Below are 20,182 nucleotides of genomic sequence, written 5' to 3' on the forward strand. Positions count from 1 at the left end.
AAAGTGCTCTTTCTTCTTTTGTTTTCAGAGAAATAAAAAGCTCAGACTCACCTAAAAGAGAAATGAATATTAGAAAATGTCTGCTGGTCTTTCAAGAGCTGGATGTCCAGCAATTTGGTCTTCTATGCAGGGCTGCACAACTTTGATCCTCCAGCTATTGTTGGACTACAACTCCCATGATCTGTAGCCAGTAGTCAGGAATGATGGGAATTGAAGTCCAACAGGTACAGGAAAGCCGAAGTTTTATTGTCCTGCCATAAGTTACTCACTGTAATGGTTTGCAAATCAGCTTCTCCGATGCCACTCCAGTGATGGTCTGCACTTGGCAAATGGGGCAAGACCAGCCTTCTGCCATGTCTCTCAACTGCAATCTCAAATTTCAATGTACTACACATTATGCACAGTGGTTGTGTAATATATTAAGGCATCCCCTAGCATATACTCCATGTTGGAAATGGCAGCTTTTGTTGGCCTATTGGTGCTGATCCACTGAAAAGTGGCTTGAGAAAAGCATTGCTTGCCATCTCTGTCTCTGTTCAAACGGGTTTTGCACGTATTTGAATCAATACAGACAATTGAAAAAGCTGTTCGTGGAAGGAGAAAGTGTGATAAATGCACGCACACTCTTCTACTGCCCTCACTCTCCCAGACAGGAGCCTCAAGCATTGAAGGTAGTTCTAATGAAAGTGTTTTGAGAGACGAGTAACTTAACTTGCCAGGTATACACATTTCTTTTGTCTCACTGTTGTCTGTGATCAAACAGGTTTTGCAGAGTTTTGACCTCCCCCCCCCAAAAAAGCTGTTTACCAGAGGCAAAAGTGGGGTGAGAATATATATGATGAACATCAGTCTCTCACCTAAAGCGCTTTCCATTCCGTGAAAGAACTAAAATCTATCTCCTGCTTGAAATGACATTTTTTAAAAAATTTTTAAAAAGCCCTTTAAAAGCAGGATTGTTGAAGGAGATGAAGTCCTAGATCTAATAGTTATAAAATGTATTCAGATAGAATGTCCCTTAACCAATGTGATTATTAACTCTGAGTTTTTCCAAGAGAACATACTGTCCTTGCTTCACAATCCTTGCCTTTGGTTACAGTTGACTGGCAGTTTAATACTATTTTCTTAAGCTAGTCACTGGGTCTCTCAGCATATTGCAATAATCCCACACTTCCAATGGCTGTGATCCAGCACAGAGGGTGCCCACTTATTTATACTGAGGGTACTGTACAGTTCCTGATGTAAAACACATGTATATTATTGCTTCTCTATAAAAGAATGTGAGGACATTTTTAGTGTGTTATTTGTTGTGCTGTGATAAAGAGGGGAGAGACTAAGCCCATGTCATGTTAACAACTGTTTTGACACCTGTTATTCAAGTGGGAGAAGTAAATGGGCTCAACTTGGACTTGCCAACAAAAAGGGCAGTTTAAGCCCTGCTTACAGCTCCTAATAGAGAGATTCAGTCTGTGAACTCACCTGTGATTTACAAGGGCCTTGATGGAGGCAAGGAAGAGTTGCCAATGAGATCTTGCTTGACATATAACCTGTTAAAAAAATGTAAACAGATGCAGTGTGTGTGTGCTCTTACCTGCCCTGCAAAAACGCTTCCTCACATTTGTTTCCAACAGATGTTGAGTAAGAGGCTCTCAAACTGCAGGTGTTTATAAATGGCCAAAGTCCTAGATTTATTGCCCCATGTTATTGATATCCTGCTGCCTGAAGCCTTGCTGTACCACAGGAACTCAATCTTAATCTACAGAAGGGTCCTGCTAAACCTAAGAGGATGGATATTCACCATTGTTGTGCTGCAATTAATTACTTAGGCTTTATTCCTAACTTGGTATACCTTCTGAGCAAGTCTTCACTGCAAGTGTGGAGGGGAAATTAGAAATCTTATATTGTCTCCCTTCACTTTGTCTGAGAAGCAAAGTACACCTTATACTGCCAGCCACATGGAACAAAGTTCGATGACCCCTTCTCCAATGCAAAGGTCCTTCCTCCGAAATTTGCAGCCGAAAGGCGAGGGAGTCCTTAACCCTTCCCTTGCCATTTGCTTTCCCCGTGAAACCCCTCCTGACCTGCTTTCCCCTCCTACAGGGTTCTAGATTCAGAGTAAACATGGATCGTGAACACTGGCAGCTGTAAAAACACTTGAGAAGTTTAGGGAGGAAAGTAGCTGACAGGGATGGGATTAAGCACCCCCCCCCATTCCTCCTCTACCTTAATGTGACGCCTTCTAAGGGTCCTTTGCAATGGAGACAGAGCCATCAGTCTTGGCTCTGATGGCTTTGTTACAGTGTGGCTGCAGTATGAGGTGGTTACGTTTGGTTTTTAATTGTTGCATAGCACATCATATAATCCAGGGTTTCTTAACCTTGGGCCCCCAGATGTTGTTGGACTACAACTCCCAGAATCCCCAGCCACAAAGGCCATGTCTGGGGATTCTGGGAGTTGTAGTCCAACACCATCTGGCGGCCCAAGGTTAAGAAACCCTGATACAATCCAATGCAATTTCATACTGATAAAACAACCAGAGAAGTTGCATCCACTGAACATTTCCCAAACAGACAGTTATTAAATCTAGAGGAATCCTTCAGCTTGGGCTTGTCTTTTAATTATGGTTGAAAGCACCTTAAACATAGTTGGAAAATAGACATTGCAAATAAACAAACAGACATAATCATAATTACATTGCTGAATTGCAGAAGTCTATCTGGCTCAACACTTGTCTCCAAAAGTGCCTAGCTAGATACCCTTGGGAGACTCAGAGGCAGGGCGAGATGGAGAAAACCGTTTATAAGATTACTTCCTTTGGATATGGAGCCTCCATTCTTTTTACTAGCATAGCAAATAGCCACTGAGAACCTACCATGAATGTATCTATTCCTTTTAAAAAGCCATCTGTGTTAGTAGCCATCATTATACTTGGTGACAATGGACTCCATTATAATGATGGAGTTATCCTATTTCTAATTTTATGACTAGGTGAGCTGGGAGCGTGGAGGATTGTTTTGCTGCTTTTAAACTATGGAGACTGTGCTCTTTGTCATTTATAACTTACCAAAATATTTATTGAATGTTAGAGGAGCGCAAAGATAGAGTATATTTTTTCCACTGACAAATCATTATCAGTAGATCTGTTTATGGAAGAAAGATCTAAGAAATAGCTATTAATAAATGGCCCTATCCATCTCCAGCACAGCACCTCTCCAGTGGCTGTTGCTGGTGCATATCTTATGTTTCTTTTTTAGATTATGAGCCTTTTGGGGATAGGAAGGCATTTGATTGATTGATTGATTGATTGATTGATTGATTGATATGTAAACTGCTATGTATTCGGATTACAATGCAAGTCCCCACCAGCGTGATGAGGCAGGGGGCATGGTTGTGCCCCTGTCACAAGGCAGGCACGGGCACCATCTTGTCTCCCCCTCCGTGTGACAGGTGTCAACCAATGAGGGAAGGAGGTGGGCCACTTGGGTCCCGGCAGTCTACGTTCTAGGCAGTTGCTCCTCAGCTTGGCAGGAGGAAGGATCCCTGCCGTTTGGGGTGAGGGGGGGCAAGGAACAGCTCTTCAGGGTTTTTGAGGCCCAGAGGGTTGGGAATGGCCTCTGCTTCTGGGGTGGCTCGACTCACCAACTCAAAGCTTTGGTGGCTTGAGTTGGGGGTGGGCCGGGCTGCCCCCCCCCCAGCGAAGGAAAGCCTCGTGGTGAGAGGAATTCAGGAACTGGCACCTGACTGAATCAAAACCTGGCTCTTCACCCTGGTATGGGATGGCCCTCCCTAGGAGGCAGTCCCACATGGTAGGAGTACCTACACTCTAGTTAGTTAGGTACCTCGTTGCATGTCTTATTCTGCTGTACATTAATGAAGTGGCCCTATTTTACTCCAACTGAACGTGTCCTGTCTTCATTGGGGCTGGGGTGCAATAAATGGCATATTCTTTTGTTCTTTTGATGTCCAGCTTGGCTTGTTTTATTTGGTAATACCAAATAATTTGGTATTATCAGAGTTGGTCTGGTAAATATTATAAATGCTTCTCTGAGGGAGGGCAGGATGCCTCCTTGTCTTATGGAGGCTATTATTAGACCTTATTTGAATAATAGGAGGCAATTATTAGACCTTATTTGAAACTTGCATTTGATCCTTCACAGTTAGCTAATTACAGATCCATTTCCAATCTTCCATGGTTGGGCAAGATGTTTGAGTAGGTGGTGACCTTTCATCTCCAGGCAGTTTTGGATGCTGCTGAGTATCCAGGCCCATTTCAAACTAACTTTTGAGAGGGCTATGGGGTGGAGACTGTCTTGGTCAGATGATGGACGATCTCCAATTGGTTACTTACGGAGAGAGGATGACTCTGCTGATCCTTTAGGATCTCTCAACACCTTTCGATACCTTCTACCATGGTATCCTGGGTCACCTGAGGGTGATGGGATTGGTGGCACTGTTTTATGGTGGTTCCGTTCCTATTTTGGAAGGTGTTGTGTGGAGGCTGCTGCTCTGAAAAGTAAGAACTAAGGTATGTAGTTCCACAAGGCTCCATACTGTCTTCAGTGCTCTTCAACATCTACATGAAACTTCTGGAAGAGATCATCAGGAGATTATCAGGAGACTATGCTGATGGCACCCACATCTATTTCTCCATATTGACCTCATCAGAGGTCATATAACGTCCTTATATGATATAGAGAAGGGAGAAGGACTGCTCTGACCCCCACCCCCCTCAGCCACCCCTCGGCCACACTAAGAGTTTAAAAAAAGTGGAGCTTTGGTGGGGCAGGCCCACCAAAGGAGGTTTCGGGGGTTCGCACGGGTGGAGGGCCTCATGGCTACGTAGTCCAGGTGCCCAAATTAGCTTGGTGTACCCCTGAACGTAAGAAAGTGCCTTCTTTGTCATGAGCCCAGCAACCTACTAAGGTCATATGGGGAGGTCTAGTTATAGTTGCCACAGGCTCATTTGGTGGTGACTCGGGATTGGGCCTTCTCTGTTGCTCTTGCAGAGCTTTGGATTATGCTTCCTGTCAAAATAAGAACATCTTCAATTGCTTATAGAAAGACCCTCAAAACACACCTGTTTTCTCAGGCTTTTAATGAAAATTAATCTTAAACTGTTTAATTGTTTTTATCCTATGAAATCGTTTTAACTTTTTATTCTGTGAAATTGTTTTGCTTTTACTCTGTTTTATATTTGTTGCTTTAAATTGTGTACAACTCCTAAAGATAAACATATCAGGCAGTGTATAAATGATAAATAAATAAATATTAAGTGTAGTAGACAAAACTCTCCATGTACCACTAATTACTAGATGATTAGTCTACTACTAATCTGACCATTTTGGAGACAGAGGACAGGACTACATAGGCCTCTTGGCCTTATCCAGCAATGCCATTTTTAATGTTCTAAATATGAAATAAAGAGGGAAAGCTGTGGATTTACCCTTCAGCTTTAGTGAACATTGTTTCCCAAATATTTAAGAACTTCATCTGTAGGTGTTTTATTTTCAACAGAGCTTTTCATTGGAAGGCAGGCATTTGCTTTGCTTCATTCTGTTTTCAAAAGCAGAAAGTATGATGAAGATGATATATCTTGGGAACATCTTATCTCATTTCCAAGCAAATGAGCATACAAGTACCTCATTGCTTTCCTCTGACTATTACAATACCCATGCCCCATTTACTCCTGCTGCAGAATGCTTTCTAGAAAAGAACGTTAAACCAGAGTTTGTACCATGTGCCAAAATGCTAGAGGCAAAATGTTTGTCATGCTATATGAAACCAGTAAGCGCTCTTTATCAGTTTGCAGTCACTCTCTTACACTCTGCTGCTGTGGCACACAAATGACAACTAAAGGTATATTCAGCCTATGCCTCACTCTTCATTGTCACTCAGACAAACAGATGTAGGTAATTCATCAATGACTACACATAGTTTTAGAAGGTAATAAGCAATTGTACACTTTTTTATCTTCTGGTTGTGAAAGTGGTGAAGAAACCAATATTTGCCACTTCTTTTCCATACATTATTTGAGTTAATGCTGAAGTAGGAGGATGGAAAGATGCTGATGCTGATGCATATAACTGACATAGAGATTGCATTCATATGCAATCTCTTATGGTTGCATAAGGATCCTGGTTGAAAAGTTAAATCAGGATTAGAGAGCCCAGAGGAGTGGATTGTATGAACACAGAAACACATTTTAAAAATGGGGCTTCATATGAATGTCCAGGTATACCTGTGTACACTGTCCTGAGTCCACCTGAACATCCCCACCTCTGGCACGTCACTTTTTTTACACTCCCCATACTTCTCACACTTGGGCATTCATTTGAAGAGGCGGTGGGACTTCACGACACGCTTGGGATGGTGTACACGGGTACATGTCCCATTTTTAAAATGTCTGAAGTGGGCTAGAATTTCAGGACAATCCTGGTCAAACCACCCTGGTTAACGTGCATTTGACTAGGACAGATAACCAGAATTGCCCTGAAATTCTGCATTCATACAATCTACTGTTAGGCTCACTAAGCCTGATTAACCTTTTAACCAGCATCCTTGTGATGGTGTGGATGCAGCCAGACACTTCTAGCTTGAAAAAAAGAATTTTAGAATTTTGTAAATGTTGTCACACTGTTGCTTTAATAGACTAGACATGTATAAAATGGGCAGAAACTAATATGATATGGGTGTGGGGAATACTATTATATTATTATTTTTTGTGTGCTTTTCCTCTTAAAAGGTATTCTGACACAGCAGCCAAAAATTCAAACCTAAATATATCCAGTATTAAAAACCACAATACATAAAATCACATTCAAAACTGCATCATATTATATGTTCCCTACTTGCTTAATTTTTATTTATTTATCTGACATATTTATATCCCATCAAAAACTTATGTCTCTGGGTGGCTCACAATAAAATACAAATTACCACAATAAAAAGGCTAAAACCACAATAATTTAAAATTTAAAACAATGTTAAAAACTATCAAAACTGTATCTAATTAAAAGCCTGGGTGAACAAATGTGTCTGGACAGACTTTTTAAAAGTTAGAGGTGGAGAATGACCGTCCCTGAGTAGCCACCAGACGAACTGGTGGCAACTGCAGATGAACCTCTCCTGATGATGTCAATGGGCGGTGGGGTTTATCCAGTGCCAAAGCTGTTTAGGGCTTTATAGGTTAAAACCAGCACCTTGCATTTTGCCCAGAAACTTACTGGCAGCCAATGTAGCTCTCTCAATACTGGAGTGATATGGTCTCTCCGAGATGACACAGAGACCAACATGGCTGCCACATTCTGTACCAACTGCAGTTTCCAGACTTCATACAAAGGCAGCCCCACATAGAGCACATTGCAGTAGATTACCAGCAGATGTACCACCATTCTGAGGATTTTTGTCTCAAAAAATGGATGCAGCTGGTATATCAGCTGAAGCTGATAGAAGGCACCACCTGGGAAACCACGGAGAGGGTTGAATCCAGAAGCACCCCCAGACTGCGTACCTCTTCCTTCCGGGGAAGAGTGGCCCCACACAATGAGCACCTCTATCTTATCTGGATTCAGTCTCAGTTTGTTATCCCTTATCCAGACCATCACCACTTCCAGGTAGGCATTTAGGAAGGTTATGCCTTCTCCCAATGAGGTTGAAAGGGTGAAATAGATTTGGGAGTCATCAGCATACTGATAACTAGTCATGTGCACGGACCGGTTCGGAGGCCATTCTAAAGGCCTCCAGACCGGTCCGGGCACGGGGTGGTTTTGGTTCGGGTGGCGGGTTCCACACAAAACAGGGGGGGCTTTACTCACCCCTTCCATTAAACTGCCGTATTTTTTCTAGTAATCCGGTGGCAGGGTGCCGCCCGCTTCAATCTCCTCTCGGTGGTCCTCTTATCCATAATCGGGGCGGCAGGATCATTCCCAGTCCCTGCCGCCCCTTCAAGCTGTCCCCCTCGGCTGGCGGCCGCCCCCTGAAGCTTCCCAGAGGTCCCCCGCCGCCCCCTTCTTTTGAAATCTGCCCCCATTATAAAGAGGATGGCAGGAGAACTCCCTGCCGTCCCCTTCCCCCTTGCCGGCTAGGCTGCAAATGGCTTCTTGGAAGCCTTCGCGCGCCTGCGCGAAAGGCTTCCTAGAAGCCATTTGCAGCCTAGCCGGCAAGGGGGAAAGGGACGGCAGGGAGTTCTCCTGCCGTCCTCTTTATAATGGGGGCAGATTTCGAAAGAAGGGGACGGCGGGGGACCTCCGGGAAGCTTCAGGGGGCGGCCGCCAGCCGAGGGGGACAGCTTGAAGGGGCGGCAGGGACTGGGAGAGATCCTGCCGCCCCGATTATGGATAAGAGGACCACCGAGAGGAGATTGAAGCGGGCGGCACCCTGCCACCGGATTACTAGAAAAAATACGGCAGTTTAATGGAAGGGGTGAGTAAAGCCCCCCCCTGTTTTGTGTGGAACCCCCCACCCCAGTGCTGGACCGCAGCTCCGCGGTTCCATGCACACCCCTACTGATAACACCAGCACCAAATCTTCTGATGATCTCACCTAGCGGTTTCATGTAGACATTAAAGAGCTTTGGAGATAGTATGGAGCCTTGTGAAACACCACACTTTAGTTCTCGCTTAGCAGAACAGTCTCCAAGCAACACCATGTTGCCGGCTAAGACTCTCATCAAACAGCGCATTACAGACATAGAGTGCCAATCTGATATAGCCAGGACTCCGAACTTCCTCATTAGTGAAGGACTCAGGTATTCTGCCTCTCCTGTGGCATGCCTAACACAACTGGAAGTTCCAAAGCATAAGTGGCCTTCATGCTGGCACATTGCCATGGTCTTCCCTCAGCCATTCTTGAGGGACAATATAGGAAGATCCCACTCTTGGAATGTCAATGCCCTTGCGACTCTGGGCAAGTAGAAACAACAGAGCATGTCTTCCTTCAGTGTTTGTATTACAGGGATATTCGCTCCACCTTCATTCTACTGCTATTACACAAGTATCCTGATCATATGGACCAATTTTACAGCTCTCTACTGCTCCCTATTAACAACTCCACCACTACTTGCAGTGTTGCCAGGTTCTGCATGAAAGCAATTAAAATCTCAGCAGATGATGACCTCTCGCTCATGCCTAGCGCCCAGTTTTATGGACTAACTCCAGCATGCCCTTTGCCTGCTGTCTCAGAGTGCTTCATGGCAGCCCTGCGCTCCTGCAGTTCTACAGTCCCACAGCTCTTGGCTTTTTACTTTGCCTTAAATTGATAACTCTTACTTTGCCTGTAGTTGCCCTTCTATGATTTTGTGTCTTTTTATGCCTCCATGCCTTTCATACAACTCTTTAATGCATTTTTGCTTTTATGTCTTTATGATGCCTTTTATAAATATTTGTACCTATTTTTTACTATTATTAACGACTGTCAACTGTAATATTCAGATCATGGACATTAAGGGTCATTTAGTTTGCAGTCTTGCTTTTGTATTAGTCAGCCATAGTTGTATTTTAAATTTTACTTCTATTTCTGATTTTTATAGTCTTTTATCATATGCTTGTATTGTGTTATTCATCTCTAGTCTTTTAATATCTACTTTTACTTTTAATATGTAATATGTAATCACCTCTTATACTTTTCGCTGGTCTATGACCATAATAAAGATTGATTTGATTTGACATGTCTTTTACTAGAAACTCACAGAAATGTATATTTTCATCTTTCTCCTCCTGACCTATCCATCTCAGCCCTGCATTTTTACCATAGGTACTTACAATTTTGCAATGAATGTCCTCAGGAGCTTCCCAGCATTGGAGTGATACAGTACTGGAATGTATGCAATTATGGAAAGAACAATAATATAAAAATTGGCTGCCTCCTTGCCTGCCATTTACTGAAGCAGCAACAGCTGATAAAGCCTTTGGGGGAAATGTAAATTAGAATCGCTAATATCATTTATGATGTTGACATAGGGAAAACAGGTTATCATTGGGGAGGAATAGGAAAAGAGGGATGAAGCATCATTTACGGCTTTTGTAGGTCTGGACTGATTTGTTGTGGGAGAGCTGTTGGAGGCAGTAGGCCAAGACAGTTGAGAGCCAAGAGGGCAGTTCTGTGCCAGCTTAAACTCTAGCTATTTTTGCCTATTAAAGAGAATGGAATGGAGACAGGAGATAGACATTACAATGAAATTGGAGCACTAGATTAATGTTGGCCATGTAGGCTGCAATAGATTGGCAAGATATATACTAGGTATTTATTTTATCTTTGGGCACTGTGATACCACCATCAACTTGTTGGATAGATTAAAAGTGACTGTGCAAAAATTTACCAGTTGTGAAACATGAATAATGGAGAGAAAACCTTGCTTGTTCTTTTCCTTTTTCTCCTACCTCACTCCTTTCTTCCTCAGTCTTTATTTTATTCTTGTATGTATCTAGGTGTGAAATACTTGCATAGCAGATAGCTGCTCATCTCAGTTCATAGCCATTATTTAGAAATAAAATGGTGATTCTCTTATTCAGATGACAGACAGATGAAGTCTGTTCTAATTGTTTCTAGATTCTTCTTAGCATTGGTTTAAAAGATAAATTCAGCTGAGCATTTCTTCTTCTCAGGCTGTCCAGTATGTATACAGAAAGGATGGACACCTCTGTGCATATATGTTGAACTGTTTCTAGTGTATTTTGATAAAAGGTGGCACCTCTTAATTGGCCACATCATGGCGGCAGCCCATGTTGGGCTGCCACTGCGGCCCCCTGGCCCCACCTACCCCCGCCTGACATCAGACGCAGGAGGCCGTGTCCGCGTCTGACATCAGACCTGGGGCCGTGGTCTCTCTCCCAAATAGGGCCCCGTGGCCCCGTTTGGAAGGGAGATTGGCCCGAGCTGTGTTGGGCATTGCAGGCCAGAGCCATTCTGGCCACGCTGCCAACACAGCGGAGCCGATCTCCCTCCCAAATGGTGCTGCCCCATTTGGGAGGGAGATTGGCCCCACTGCATTGGCAGCAAGGCCAGAAGCGGATCTCCCTGCCTTTAAAGGAAGGGAGAGTTGCTCTAGCCCACGCTGCCAGTGAAGCATGGGCTGATTTCGTTTCCAAATGGGGTCGAGCGGCCCCATTTGGGAGCGAAATAACACCCCCCGCATCTGATGTCAGACGCAGGGGCTGTGTCAGGGACGCAAGGTGTAGCCCCTGATTGGTGGCGGCCTGGGTTCTTTGAACCTGTTCGCCCAATGGCGTCTCTGCCCCTGAGCGACAACAACATAAATTAAACTTATAGCAGCAGGATCACCAGGGATGCAGAGAGGAACAAGCTGCCCCAAAGTCCCATAAGGCTAAGGGCCCCCAACATACTGTTACTATTGTTATCTACTGACAGCATTTGGGGGGAGGTGCAAAACAGCCCCAGGACTATATTTTCTCTGAGGGTCACTAAAACCTCTCTAAGCAACTGTTTTTATCAAGCTGCTCATCTGTTACAGTAAGAGATTCTTATTAAGCTACTGTATTTATTACCATAATATTTCATCTCAAGTAAGGAAGATAAAATTGCTCAGAATGTTGATTGATTGTAGACTCTTTCATGGGTTTTTAGCTTATGAGATCACCTGGCATTCCGTGTGTCCGTGTGTTTGTGTCCCCAATATCAACTTCGCAATGCAAATATAAACCAATATGAACCAAATTGGGTACAGTTGTAGGGACACATACTGACATCTCAGTGACATAGTTTGTGAAGGTGTCGTCCACCCCGATACAAGTTGGCAGATGTATAAACATTTGAGGCGCAAATGGGCCTTACCAATTTGAATCAAATTGGCTACAGCTTTAGGGACACATAAGGGTGCCCCAATGGCATAGTTTGTGATGATGTAATCCACCCCAATTCCAGATGGTGGATGTGTGAACATTTGAGGCGTAAGTGGGCTAACTTGTGGAACGTCTAACTGATTGGAACCAAATTAGGTACAGTTGTAGTGAGTGACACACAGGGACACCTCAATGGTGTAGTTTGTGATGATATCATCCACCCCAGTTCAAGATGGCGGACACGTAAACATTTGAGGCACAAGTGGGCTATCTTGTGAACCAGCACCTAACCGATTTGAACCAAATTTGCTAAAGCTTTAGGGACACATAAGGATGCCCCAATGGTGTAGTCTGTGATGATGTCTTCCAACCCAATCCAAGATGGCAGACACATAAACATTTGAGGCGCAAGCACGCTAACATATTAACCACCTAACCAATTTGAACCAAATTTGCTAAAGGTATAGGGACACCTCAGTGGCGCAGTTTGTGATGATGTCATCCACTGTGATTTAAGATGGCAGACATGTAAACATTTGAGGCGCAAGTGGACTAACTTGTGAACTGCCTGACTTGAACCAAATTTGCTACAGCAAATTTGTAGGGACACATAGGGATGCCCAAATGGTGTAGTTTGTGATGATGTAATCCACCCCAATTCAAGATGGTGGATGTTTGAACATTTGAAGTGCAAGAGATTTAACTAGTGGGCCTCAATTTGAACCAAATTTAGTCCAGTTGTAAGGATAGTGAAAGGAAAGTAAGCAGATTAGTTCTTACTAGAACAATTTGTTTAAAAGCTATTTTAATACAGTACTTATTCAGACTATATTCAGTTTATAATTAATGTGTGGTAGGGGAAGATTATGCATGCTGCCACACCCTGAGCTTGTGCACGTTGATTGGATCTTCTGAAGAGAGCCTATGAGCATTATCTGTTTATAAAGTTTGCTGTCAGTGTATTCTCTGTTATAACTGAAAAGTTCTTTCCGCTAACATTGAACTTGATTAAATCTTTGGCCATTATCATTAATTCACATGCTTTGAGATAATGAACATTGCATATTTTCAGTTGGCCATATTCCCATTTTGCAAGCCTCTTCATCTTCCCTTTCTGTTCAGCTTTCTACAACTATGAAATCCTACAGTATTCTACATCCCACCTGCCACTGTAAATTTGTGCTTCCATTTCTGGAGCATTGGTCACATGTCCGAGACCTCTTTTCCCAGGCAAGTCTGTATTAATTCGGTACAAATGTATGTAGTTCATGGCCTCAGAAACACAGCTAATTTTGCTGTTATTTCTTAAGGCCTATTCACATGACTGTTTTGAGTATGATGTTTCCATGGTTTTCTGCCAGCCTTTATTGACTTCTAGCCATGCTGCCATGATCACATGGCATACTTACTAACATCACACACAGAAATCAGCACAAATAATGTTTTGGCATACAAGTGCAGCTTCCCCCCCCCCCCCCACCCCACCCCATGGATACGTGTCTGGGAAAGTCTTCCCTTTCCCAGCCACACACAAACACAATGAATTTAAGGCCTTCTCCACATCAGAGAGTTCTAGTCATATGACATGGATATACACAGTCAGTCATTTCCGGGCTCACTTGGAAAGAAGTGAGGCAAGTGCTGGTTATTGGACTTCAGTTGTTAAAGCACTGGGCAGGTGGCATGGATGCAGTTCAGTCAGGATGCAGACCGAGACATGGAGAAGGGTAAGAGTCTCTCCCTCTCCCTCTCCCTCTCTTTCTCCCTCCCCCTCTCTCTCTAACATACCACACACATACACACGGAAGATGTGGCAGAGTTGCTGACACTATCACATATACAAAAGCAATTTAAATTCTACCAGTCTGGAACATAACAGGCTTACAGCCCTAGGTCTGTTCACTTGTTCAGGGCCCCCGACTCACATTCAGCCAGGCCCTCCACCCCCATCATCCATACCTTTTAAGGATCATTACATGTGTATAAATTCTCCACCTTATTTTATTTATTCAACTTATATACCGCTTTTCCTCACGTGGATCATGGAGATTTACAGTACATTAAAATAAAACACACATATAATAAAACATTTTTTAAAAAAATCCATTTAAACCAGATTAACCGGAGAGGAGAGCTGGTCTTGTGGTAGCAAGCATGACTTGTCCCCTTAGCTAAGCAGGGTCTGTTCTGATTCAATATGAAAGTGAGACTAGAAGTGTGAGCACTGTAAGATATTCCCCTCAGGGGATGGAGCCGCTCTGGGGAGAGCAGAAGGTTCCCAAGTTCCCTCCCTGGCTTCTCCAAGATAGGGCTGAGAGAGATTCCTGCCTGCAACCTTGGAGAAGCTGCTGCCAGTCTGTGAAGACAATACTGAGCTAGATAGACCCGTGATCTGACTCAGTATATGGCAGCTTCCTATGTTCCTAACATTAAAATTTTTTAAAAAACTAGATATCATTGAAAGTCAGGATAAAAAGATGGGTCTTTAAGGTTTCTCTGAAAGCCTCCAAGGAAGATAATCCTCTTATATCCATGGGGAGCGCATTCCACAACCCAGGAGCGACAACTGAGAATGCCCAATCTCAGGTTGCCACAAGATGAACCCAGAGGCGTAATTATAGGGGGGGCACGTGCCCCGGGCGCCATCTTTTCTGGTCACATGGGGGGCGCCGCCATGACCAAATTTTTTTAAAATTTTTTAAATTTTTGTTAATACAAATTTTTCCTGCTCAGCGCTGCAGCAGTCAAGGGAGCGCGTCGGTGCCCCCTTCCCCACGAGCGGTCCCTTCCGCGCCACCTGCGCCCCCCCACCATTGCTTTGCTGGCGCCTGGCGGCCAGTCAGTGGCCTGGCTTGGCGGCGGTGGCGGGCGCTTGTGAGGAAAAACCTAAGTATAATGTAGTATGTTGGGGGGGCGATGGGGGGGCGCAGTGGGGGGGGCACCATTTCAGTGCTTGTCCCGGGCGCCGTTTTCCCTAGTTACGCCTCTGGATGAACCAGTTGCACCCGAAGAGCAACCCCTCCTGATTATCTTAATGAGTGGTGTAGAGAAAGGTACTAATACCTAAGCCATTCAGGACTTTACAGGTAATAATCAGCTCTTTGCCCAGAAACGTATGGGCAGCCAGTTCAACTGTTTAAGAACAGGCATCTCTGACAATTTTTAGAAAGCATTTGAAAACCCACCTCTTCACTCAAGCTTTTTCTGTTCTTTAAATTGTAAGGTTTTAATTCATAGTTGATTTTTAAATTGTTAAATTGTTTTAAGTTTTTGTATATATTTTAACTTGTTTTATACTATTGTTAACAGCCCAGAGACTAAAGTTTGGGGTGGTGTACAAATGTAATAGATAGATAGATAGATAGATAGATAGATAGATAGATAGATAGATAGATAGATAGATAGAGTGGTCTCTGGGATACTGTAGAGATCAATCTGGCTGCCGCATTTTGTATTAACTGAAGTTAGCTGCTGGTAAAAAGTGCTCCTGGCCGCAGCCTCAACCTGAGGCACCAGGGTGAGACCCGGGTCCAAGAGTGCTCCCAAGTGATGAACCTGTTCTATCTGGTGGAGGAGTGTAACCTCATCTAGAACAGGAAATTGTATCCCATCTTGTAGATTACAACCCCCCACAATGAGCATCTCTGCCTTGCTTGGATTCAGCTTCAGTTTATTATCATCCAGCCCATTACTGCCTGTAGGCAGGCATTTAAGGGGCTAATATAATTTCCTGATATCGATGACAAGGAGAAATAGATTTGGGTGTCATCAGCATATTGATAACACCCAGCAGCAAATCCTGATGATCTCACCCAGTGGTTTCATGTAGATGTTAAAAAGCATTGGTGACAGAATGGAGCCCTAAAGACTCCATATAGTAGCTCCCATTTTGAAGAGCAACTGTAACCAAGCGCCACCATCTGAACTGTACCTTAGATATAGGAGTGAAACCACAGTAACCAAGGGTGGATTAATACATAGATAATATAGGCACTTGCCTATGGTGGCAAATCTTGAGGGGCAGCAAATCTTGCGGGGAGGGGGAAATTAAATCTGTTTTTAATACCTTTTAGAACCACCACTACATGGTGCCAGTGCAACAGGAATGGCGGCAAGAGCTCCTGGTGGGCCTGCCTGCCTTCCAAATCATGACAGGTTGGGCTTCGAGTGCGGGGCAGAATGGTGGCAAGAGCTTCTAGTCACATGGGCCCATCTGCCTCCCAAATGACAGGTTGGGCTGTTTTTAGCCCCTTTCGGGCTTCTGCACACACACGTGTGTCTGTAGAGACCCAAAATGGGCCCAAAATGGCCTGACCTGTCGTTTGGGAAACAGGCGGGCCCATCGGAGGAGCTCTCCTCACCGTCTCCACCACCATTCCACTGCATTCGCAAAGATGGCCTGGCCTTTCATGATTTGGGAGGCAGGGGGCCCACTAGGAGCTCTCATCGCCGTCCCTGCTGTGCTACCACCACACAGTAGCAGTGTTAAAATTAATTCCTGTAGAGGGGATGCGTGGGGATGTGGCAAGCTCTGCCCTACTGCAGCTGCAACCAATGATGGGCTCAGAGGAGAGCGAGGCAGAAGGAAGAGGTGGCGCTGCCCTGAGGAGGAGGACGAGAGGATGATGGGCGGCGGTAGGATGATGGGAGGCAGGCGAAGCCCCTCCGCCCCGAGGAGGAGGACGGTGAGGCGGAGGGAGGAGGTGGCGGCAGGACGCCCTGGCCCTGAAGGGGGAGGCAGTTGGGCCCAACTAGAGGAGCAGATACTCTGCACCCAGGTCCACTAGTTAAAAGGTATTTGCCTACAAGCGGCAAAAAGCTTAATCCACCCCTGAGTGCCTCCTATCCCCAAGTCCATCAGGCAATCCAGAAAGATACCATGGCCAATGAAATCAAAAGATGCAAAGAGATCCAAAAGAACCAGCAGTCCCATTTTTTCTGTCCTTGGTGAAGGTCAATTCCTTGGTGAAGGACATCCATCAGACTGACCAAGGCCGTTTAAACCCCATAGCCCACCCTAAAGCCAGTTTGAAATGGGTCTAGATAATCAGTTTCCTCCAAGACCACCTGGGAGCTAGTTAGCCAACATCCTCTCAGACATCTTACCCAACCATAGGAGGCTGAAGACAGGCCTATAATTGTCCATCTCTATGGGATCCAGAGTGGGCTTCCAAAGAAAGGGTCTAACCACTGCCTCCTTCAAACAAGGTGATATCCTGCCCTTCTTCATTGAGGTATTAATGATATCAACTAGGCCAGTGCCAACTACTTTCCTGCAACCACATGACTGGGAACTCTGGACAACCAAGGTTCCAGCAGCATGGAAGAGCCCTACATAATGGCTGTATGTGAGCAGAGTCCCTTACGCATGACCACTGAATGCAGGGACATTGGGTGTATGACCAGTAGGTGCCATTCTGTGCTTTCTCTGCATATTCAATATTAATGGAGGAGTTACATCAGCATAGGGCTCATGTGTTTTTATGAATGGATCAGTGCATCTGGAATGCTACAACATTATCATTGTTTTCTTTCTTCATGACTCCTGTGTTCTAAGGGTCAGGATATCCTGGTGCTAACCACTACTGTAAAATAATACAATTGCAACAACAATGGTATAATAGTTAAGAAGAACTTCACTCTTCGTGCCACTTTGACATTAAAGTGCCCACTCTAAAAAGACCATATTAAAGAAATAATTTAATAATGTTGCACTTCAGAGGCCATTTGAGAAACTCTTAATAATACGGCCATCTCCTGTTTGAGGTGGGAACATTACAGTAAACATGGCAAAGGATGCTAGGACAGTGGAAGTATCACGCTGTTGCTTCTGATGATTTTGGCATCAGCAGGATAAACTTGTATGTTCTGTTTTTTAAAACTCAAGGAAGTTAAAATTCAGTCCACTGTTTTTCCTCCTTCCTCTATGAAATAAGATCCTGTTTATTTGCAAGTGTATTTTTCTTTCTAGAAAAGGACAATAAGTTTAATTTTAGCCAGGAAGACAAAGACATAAAAACTAAACTATGGAATAGCAAAATTAAAATGCAAATTGGTGCCATAATTTTTGTAAAACTGTGCAAAAAAAGGACCAGCACTACTTAAAGGCTGGGGAAAGGGTGCCCCCCCCTTCAGTTTTGAAAGTGGTTCAAGAGAGGGGTCACTGCTCATAGTTTGTATACTCATCCCATGTTTGCAGGTTTTGAAGGTTTTTGTACCTATTTTAAAACCTGCAAAACCTTTCTAATCAGAGATTACAGTGAACAAAAGAAATGTGTGTACACTATGGTAAATGATGCCACTCTCTAACCACTTTCAACTCCATTAACATTATTTTGTCTGAGTCCAGCCTAATTTGCCTTGGGAAAGAGTCCAATGTAATTGGCTCCCATTCACCATGCAAACGTATTAGCTGTTTGCTTATCACATTTGTATCTTTCTCCATATGGCAGGAAGGTGGTAAAGCAACTCTCAAATAAACAAAGACAATCTGCTTTTGTGGCCCCTAAAAACACACCAAATTATTGTGGCATAAGTTTTTATGGACTAGAACGTACTTCATGTGGCGAAGTAAACACTAGCCCATGCAGATTACCAGAGAGAGATACCTTTCTAAAATGAACAAATAGTTGAGGCAGAAAACATGAGAAAAAATTAATGCACTAAGAATTAAAGTGTACTTTTTAACATTAACCATAATAAACAATGCACAATAAGGAAATCATTAATCACTCTTGTTAGTGAAATATAATGCAGCCTACTTCTGTTTGTGCCCCCTGTCAGCAGAGCAATGTAGAAAACTACTAGTGAGAAACAACTTAATTCACTGTATAAACAACTAGTTTGCACCAATCAGTGTCCTCAAATAACTTACAGCTTCACTCAGGTGGAGCTCTTCAGTGAGATGGCGAAAAACATAACAAAACCCCAAGACTGCAATGGAATGGAAATTGTGGAATTTCAACAGCTTGGTTTTTACCTGTCAGACACACGTGGAACTATGTCTGTCTGTCTCTATTATTTATTTGATTGATTGAATTTTAAATTCAAACCATCCCAGAGCTAGCTCTTGCAGCACCTCTGGATCCTGCTGCTTTCCTGATTCATTTCATTCACAGTTCACTCTGGAATGTGAATCAATGTTATTTTCTGTCAAGCTGAAGGGCAGCTGAGGTTACCAAGTGGCTTGATTAATAGTCTGCTCTTCAGATTTGCTGAGATTGAAAACCAAACAACTGGGGAGAGGAAGGAGTGGGGGAGCTTGTTTAATTGGATTACTTTGCACATAAATTCAAACACAGCCTTCTTAATATCTTCATCATACAATAGCTACCAGTGGAGGGAGAAAAGGGCCTTGCGGGCTAGGCTAGCTGGTGTGAGGTAAATTTCAACAGGTTCTGCTGGGGTCTTTCTCTCCTACTCTAAAAAATACAAGGTATCGCTTAGTGAAACTTTTCTGTTTAAAGCCAGCAGCTGCTGCTCACATCATAGTGACTAATTATTGCAGAACTAGTAAATAGATGTAATTGTACTTTTTTCGTTTGGCTGGTAGTCCTAGCCAAGGGTAGGGGCAGGAAGCAAAAGAAAATAAGTATCTCCCCAGTTTTATTTTTCTCCCTGATGGTTCCAGCTGCAGGCTGGAATTAATCAAGTGCAGTTAACTTGAAACCTGAGAGAGGAGGAGGAGGGAAAGGGACAACATTTGCATGTAGCCAAGAAGGAGCAGTTTGAGAACACTCATGGCTGAGAAACTTTGAAAGGTGCATTTTTCCAAGGAGTTTGTTGACGGAACTTTAGAGCAACACGGCTGTTGTGAGCTTAAGGAACCGTCTCTGTAGGCTCGGACAACGATGTGTGGTCTTTTTATATTTCCTGGAGTCTAAGGAGTTCTCTCCAGTAGTAGCAGCAGCGTTGTCTTTTGAGGATGCCCGTGCTGAATAGGTTTTTCAACGTGTCGGACATGGGTAGGCGATGGGGAACTGAGGAAGATCTGATGCCCTTGGCTACGGGCAGCCTGCCCTTCTGTCAGCAGGGAATCCTAGCTGGAAAGTTGCCAGAGATGTTCAGGATGGTAAAGCTGATTTGGAAATCCAAAAGTGAACTACGGGGAACAAAGCAGAAAGGAGTTCTGGAAAGCAACGATGCTCCAAATATTTCATCAGGTACACTTACAATACTGTAAATTGTGCAGTACAAATATCATTTGTATTTCTAATAATCTAGGGGTGGCAGGGGGAGTCTAATTGGACAAGCTGCCAGTTTTATAACACACTGCCTAAACTAATGTGTCTTGTCTACACAACACACGCACACTGGTATGTGTATATATACATTGCCACTTGTGTACATTGGCTCCTAAGTCAGCTTGCATTTAAAATAAGTATTTTTTA

At 43.8% G+C, this 20,182-nt stretch overlaps 1 protein-coding gene and 1 long non-coding RNA gene across 6 annotated transcripts in view; one reads left to right on the forward strand and one right to left on the reverse strand.

Annotated features, from left to right (window-relative positions):
* PDE7B (phosphodiesterase 7B) overlaps positions 1–20,182 on the forward strand; it is a 284,498-nt gene that overhangs the window by 151,807 nt on the left and 112,509 nt on the right. Inside the window, exon 1 of one of the 5 annotated variants that reach the window (XR_008314665.1) lies at positions 18,806–19,954. The exons of 3 other annotated variants lie outside the window; for them this stretch is intronic. Coding sequence is in view for 1 of the 2 variants with exons in the window: in XM_053288539.1 (XP_053144514.1) it covers positions 19,717–19,954 (238 nt within the window). In the remaining variant the exon portion in view is untranslated. Of the gene's footprint in view, positions 1–18,805; positions 19,955–20,182 lie in introns of those variants that run through there. One more of the 5 variants, XM_053288539.1, reaches the window with a different exon arrangement.
* Positions 17,475–19,485, reverse strand: LOC128341920 (uncharacterized). Its single transcript, XR_008314677.1, has 2 exons — positions 18,772–19,485; positions 17,475–17,759 (listed from the first exon to the last, which is right to left on the reverse strand). It is a non-coding gene; the product is annotated as an uncharacterized LOC128341920 (long non-coding RNA).

This window comes from Hemicordylus capensis, chromosome 1, assembly GCF_027244095.1.
Source record: "Hemicordylus capensis ecotype Gifberg chromosome 1, rHemCap1.1.pri, whole genome shotgun sequence".
In the NCBI taxonomy this organism is placed as follows: domain Eukaryota; kingdom Metazoa; phylum Chordata; class Lepidosauria; order Squamata; family Cordylidae; genus Hemicordylus; species Hemicordylus capensis.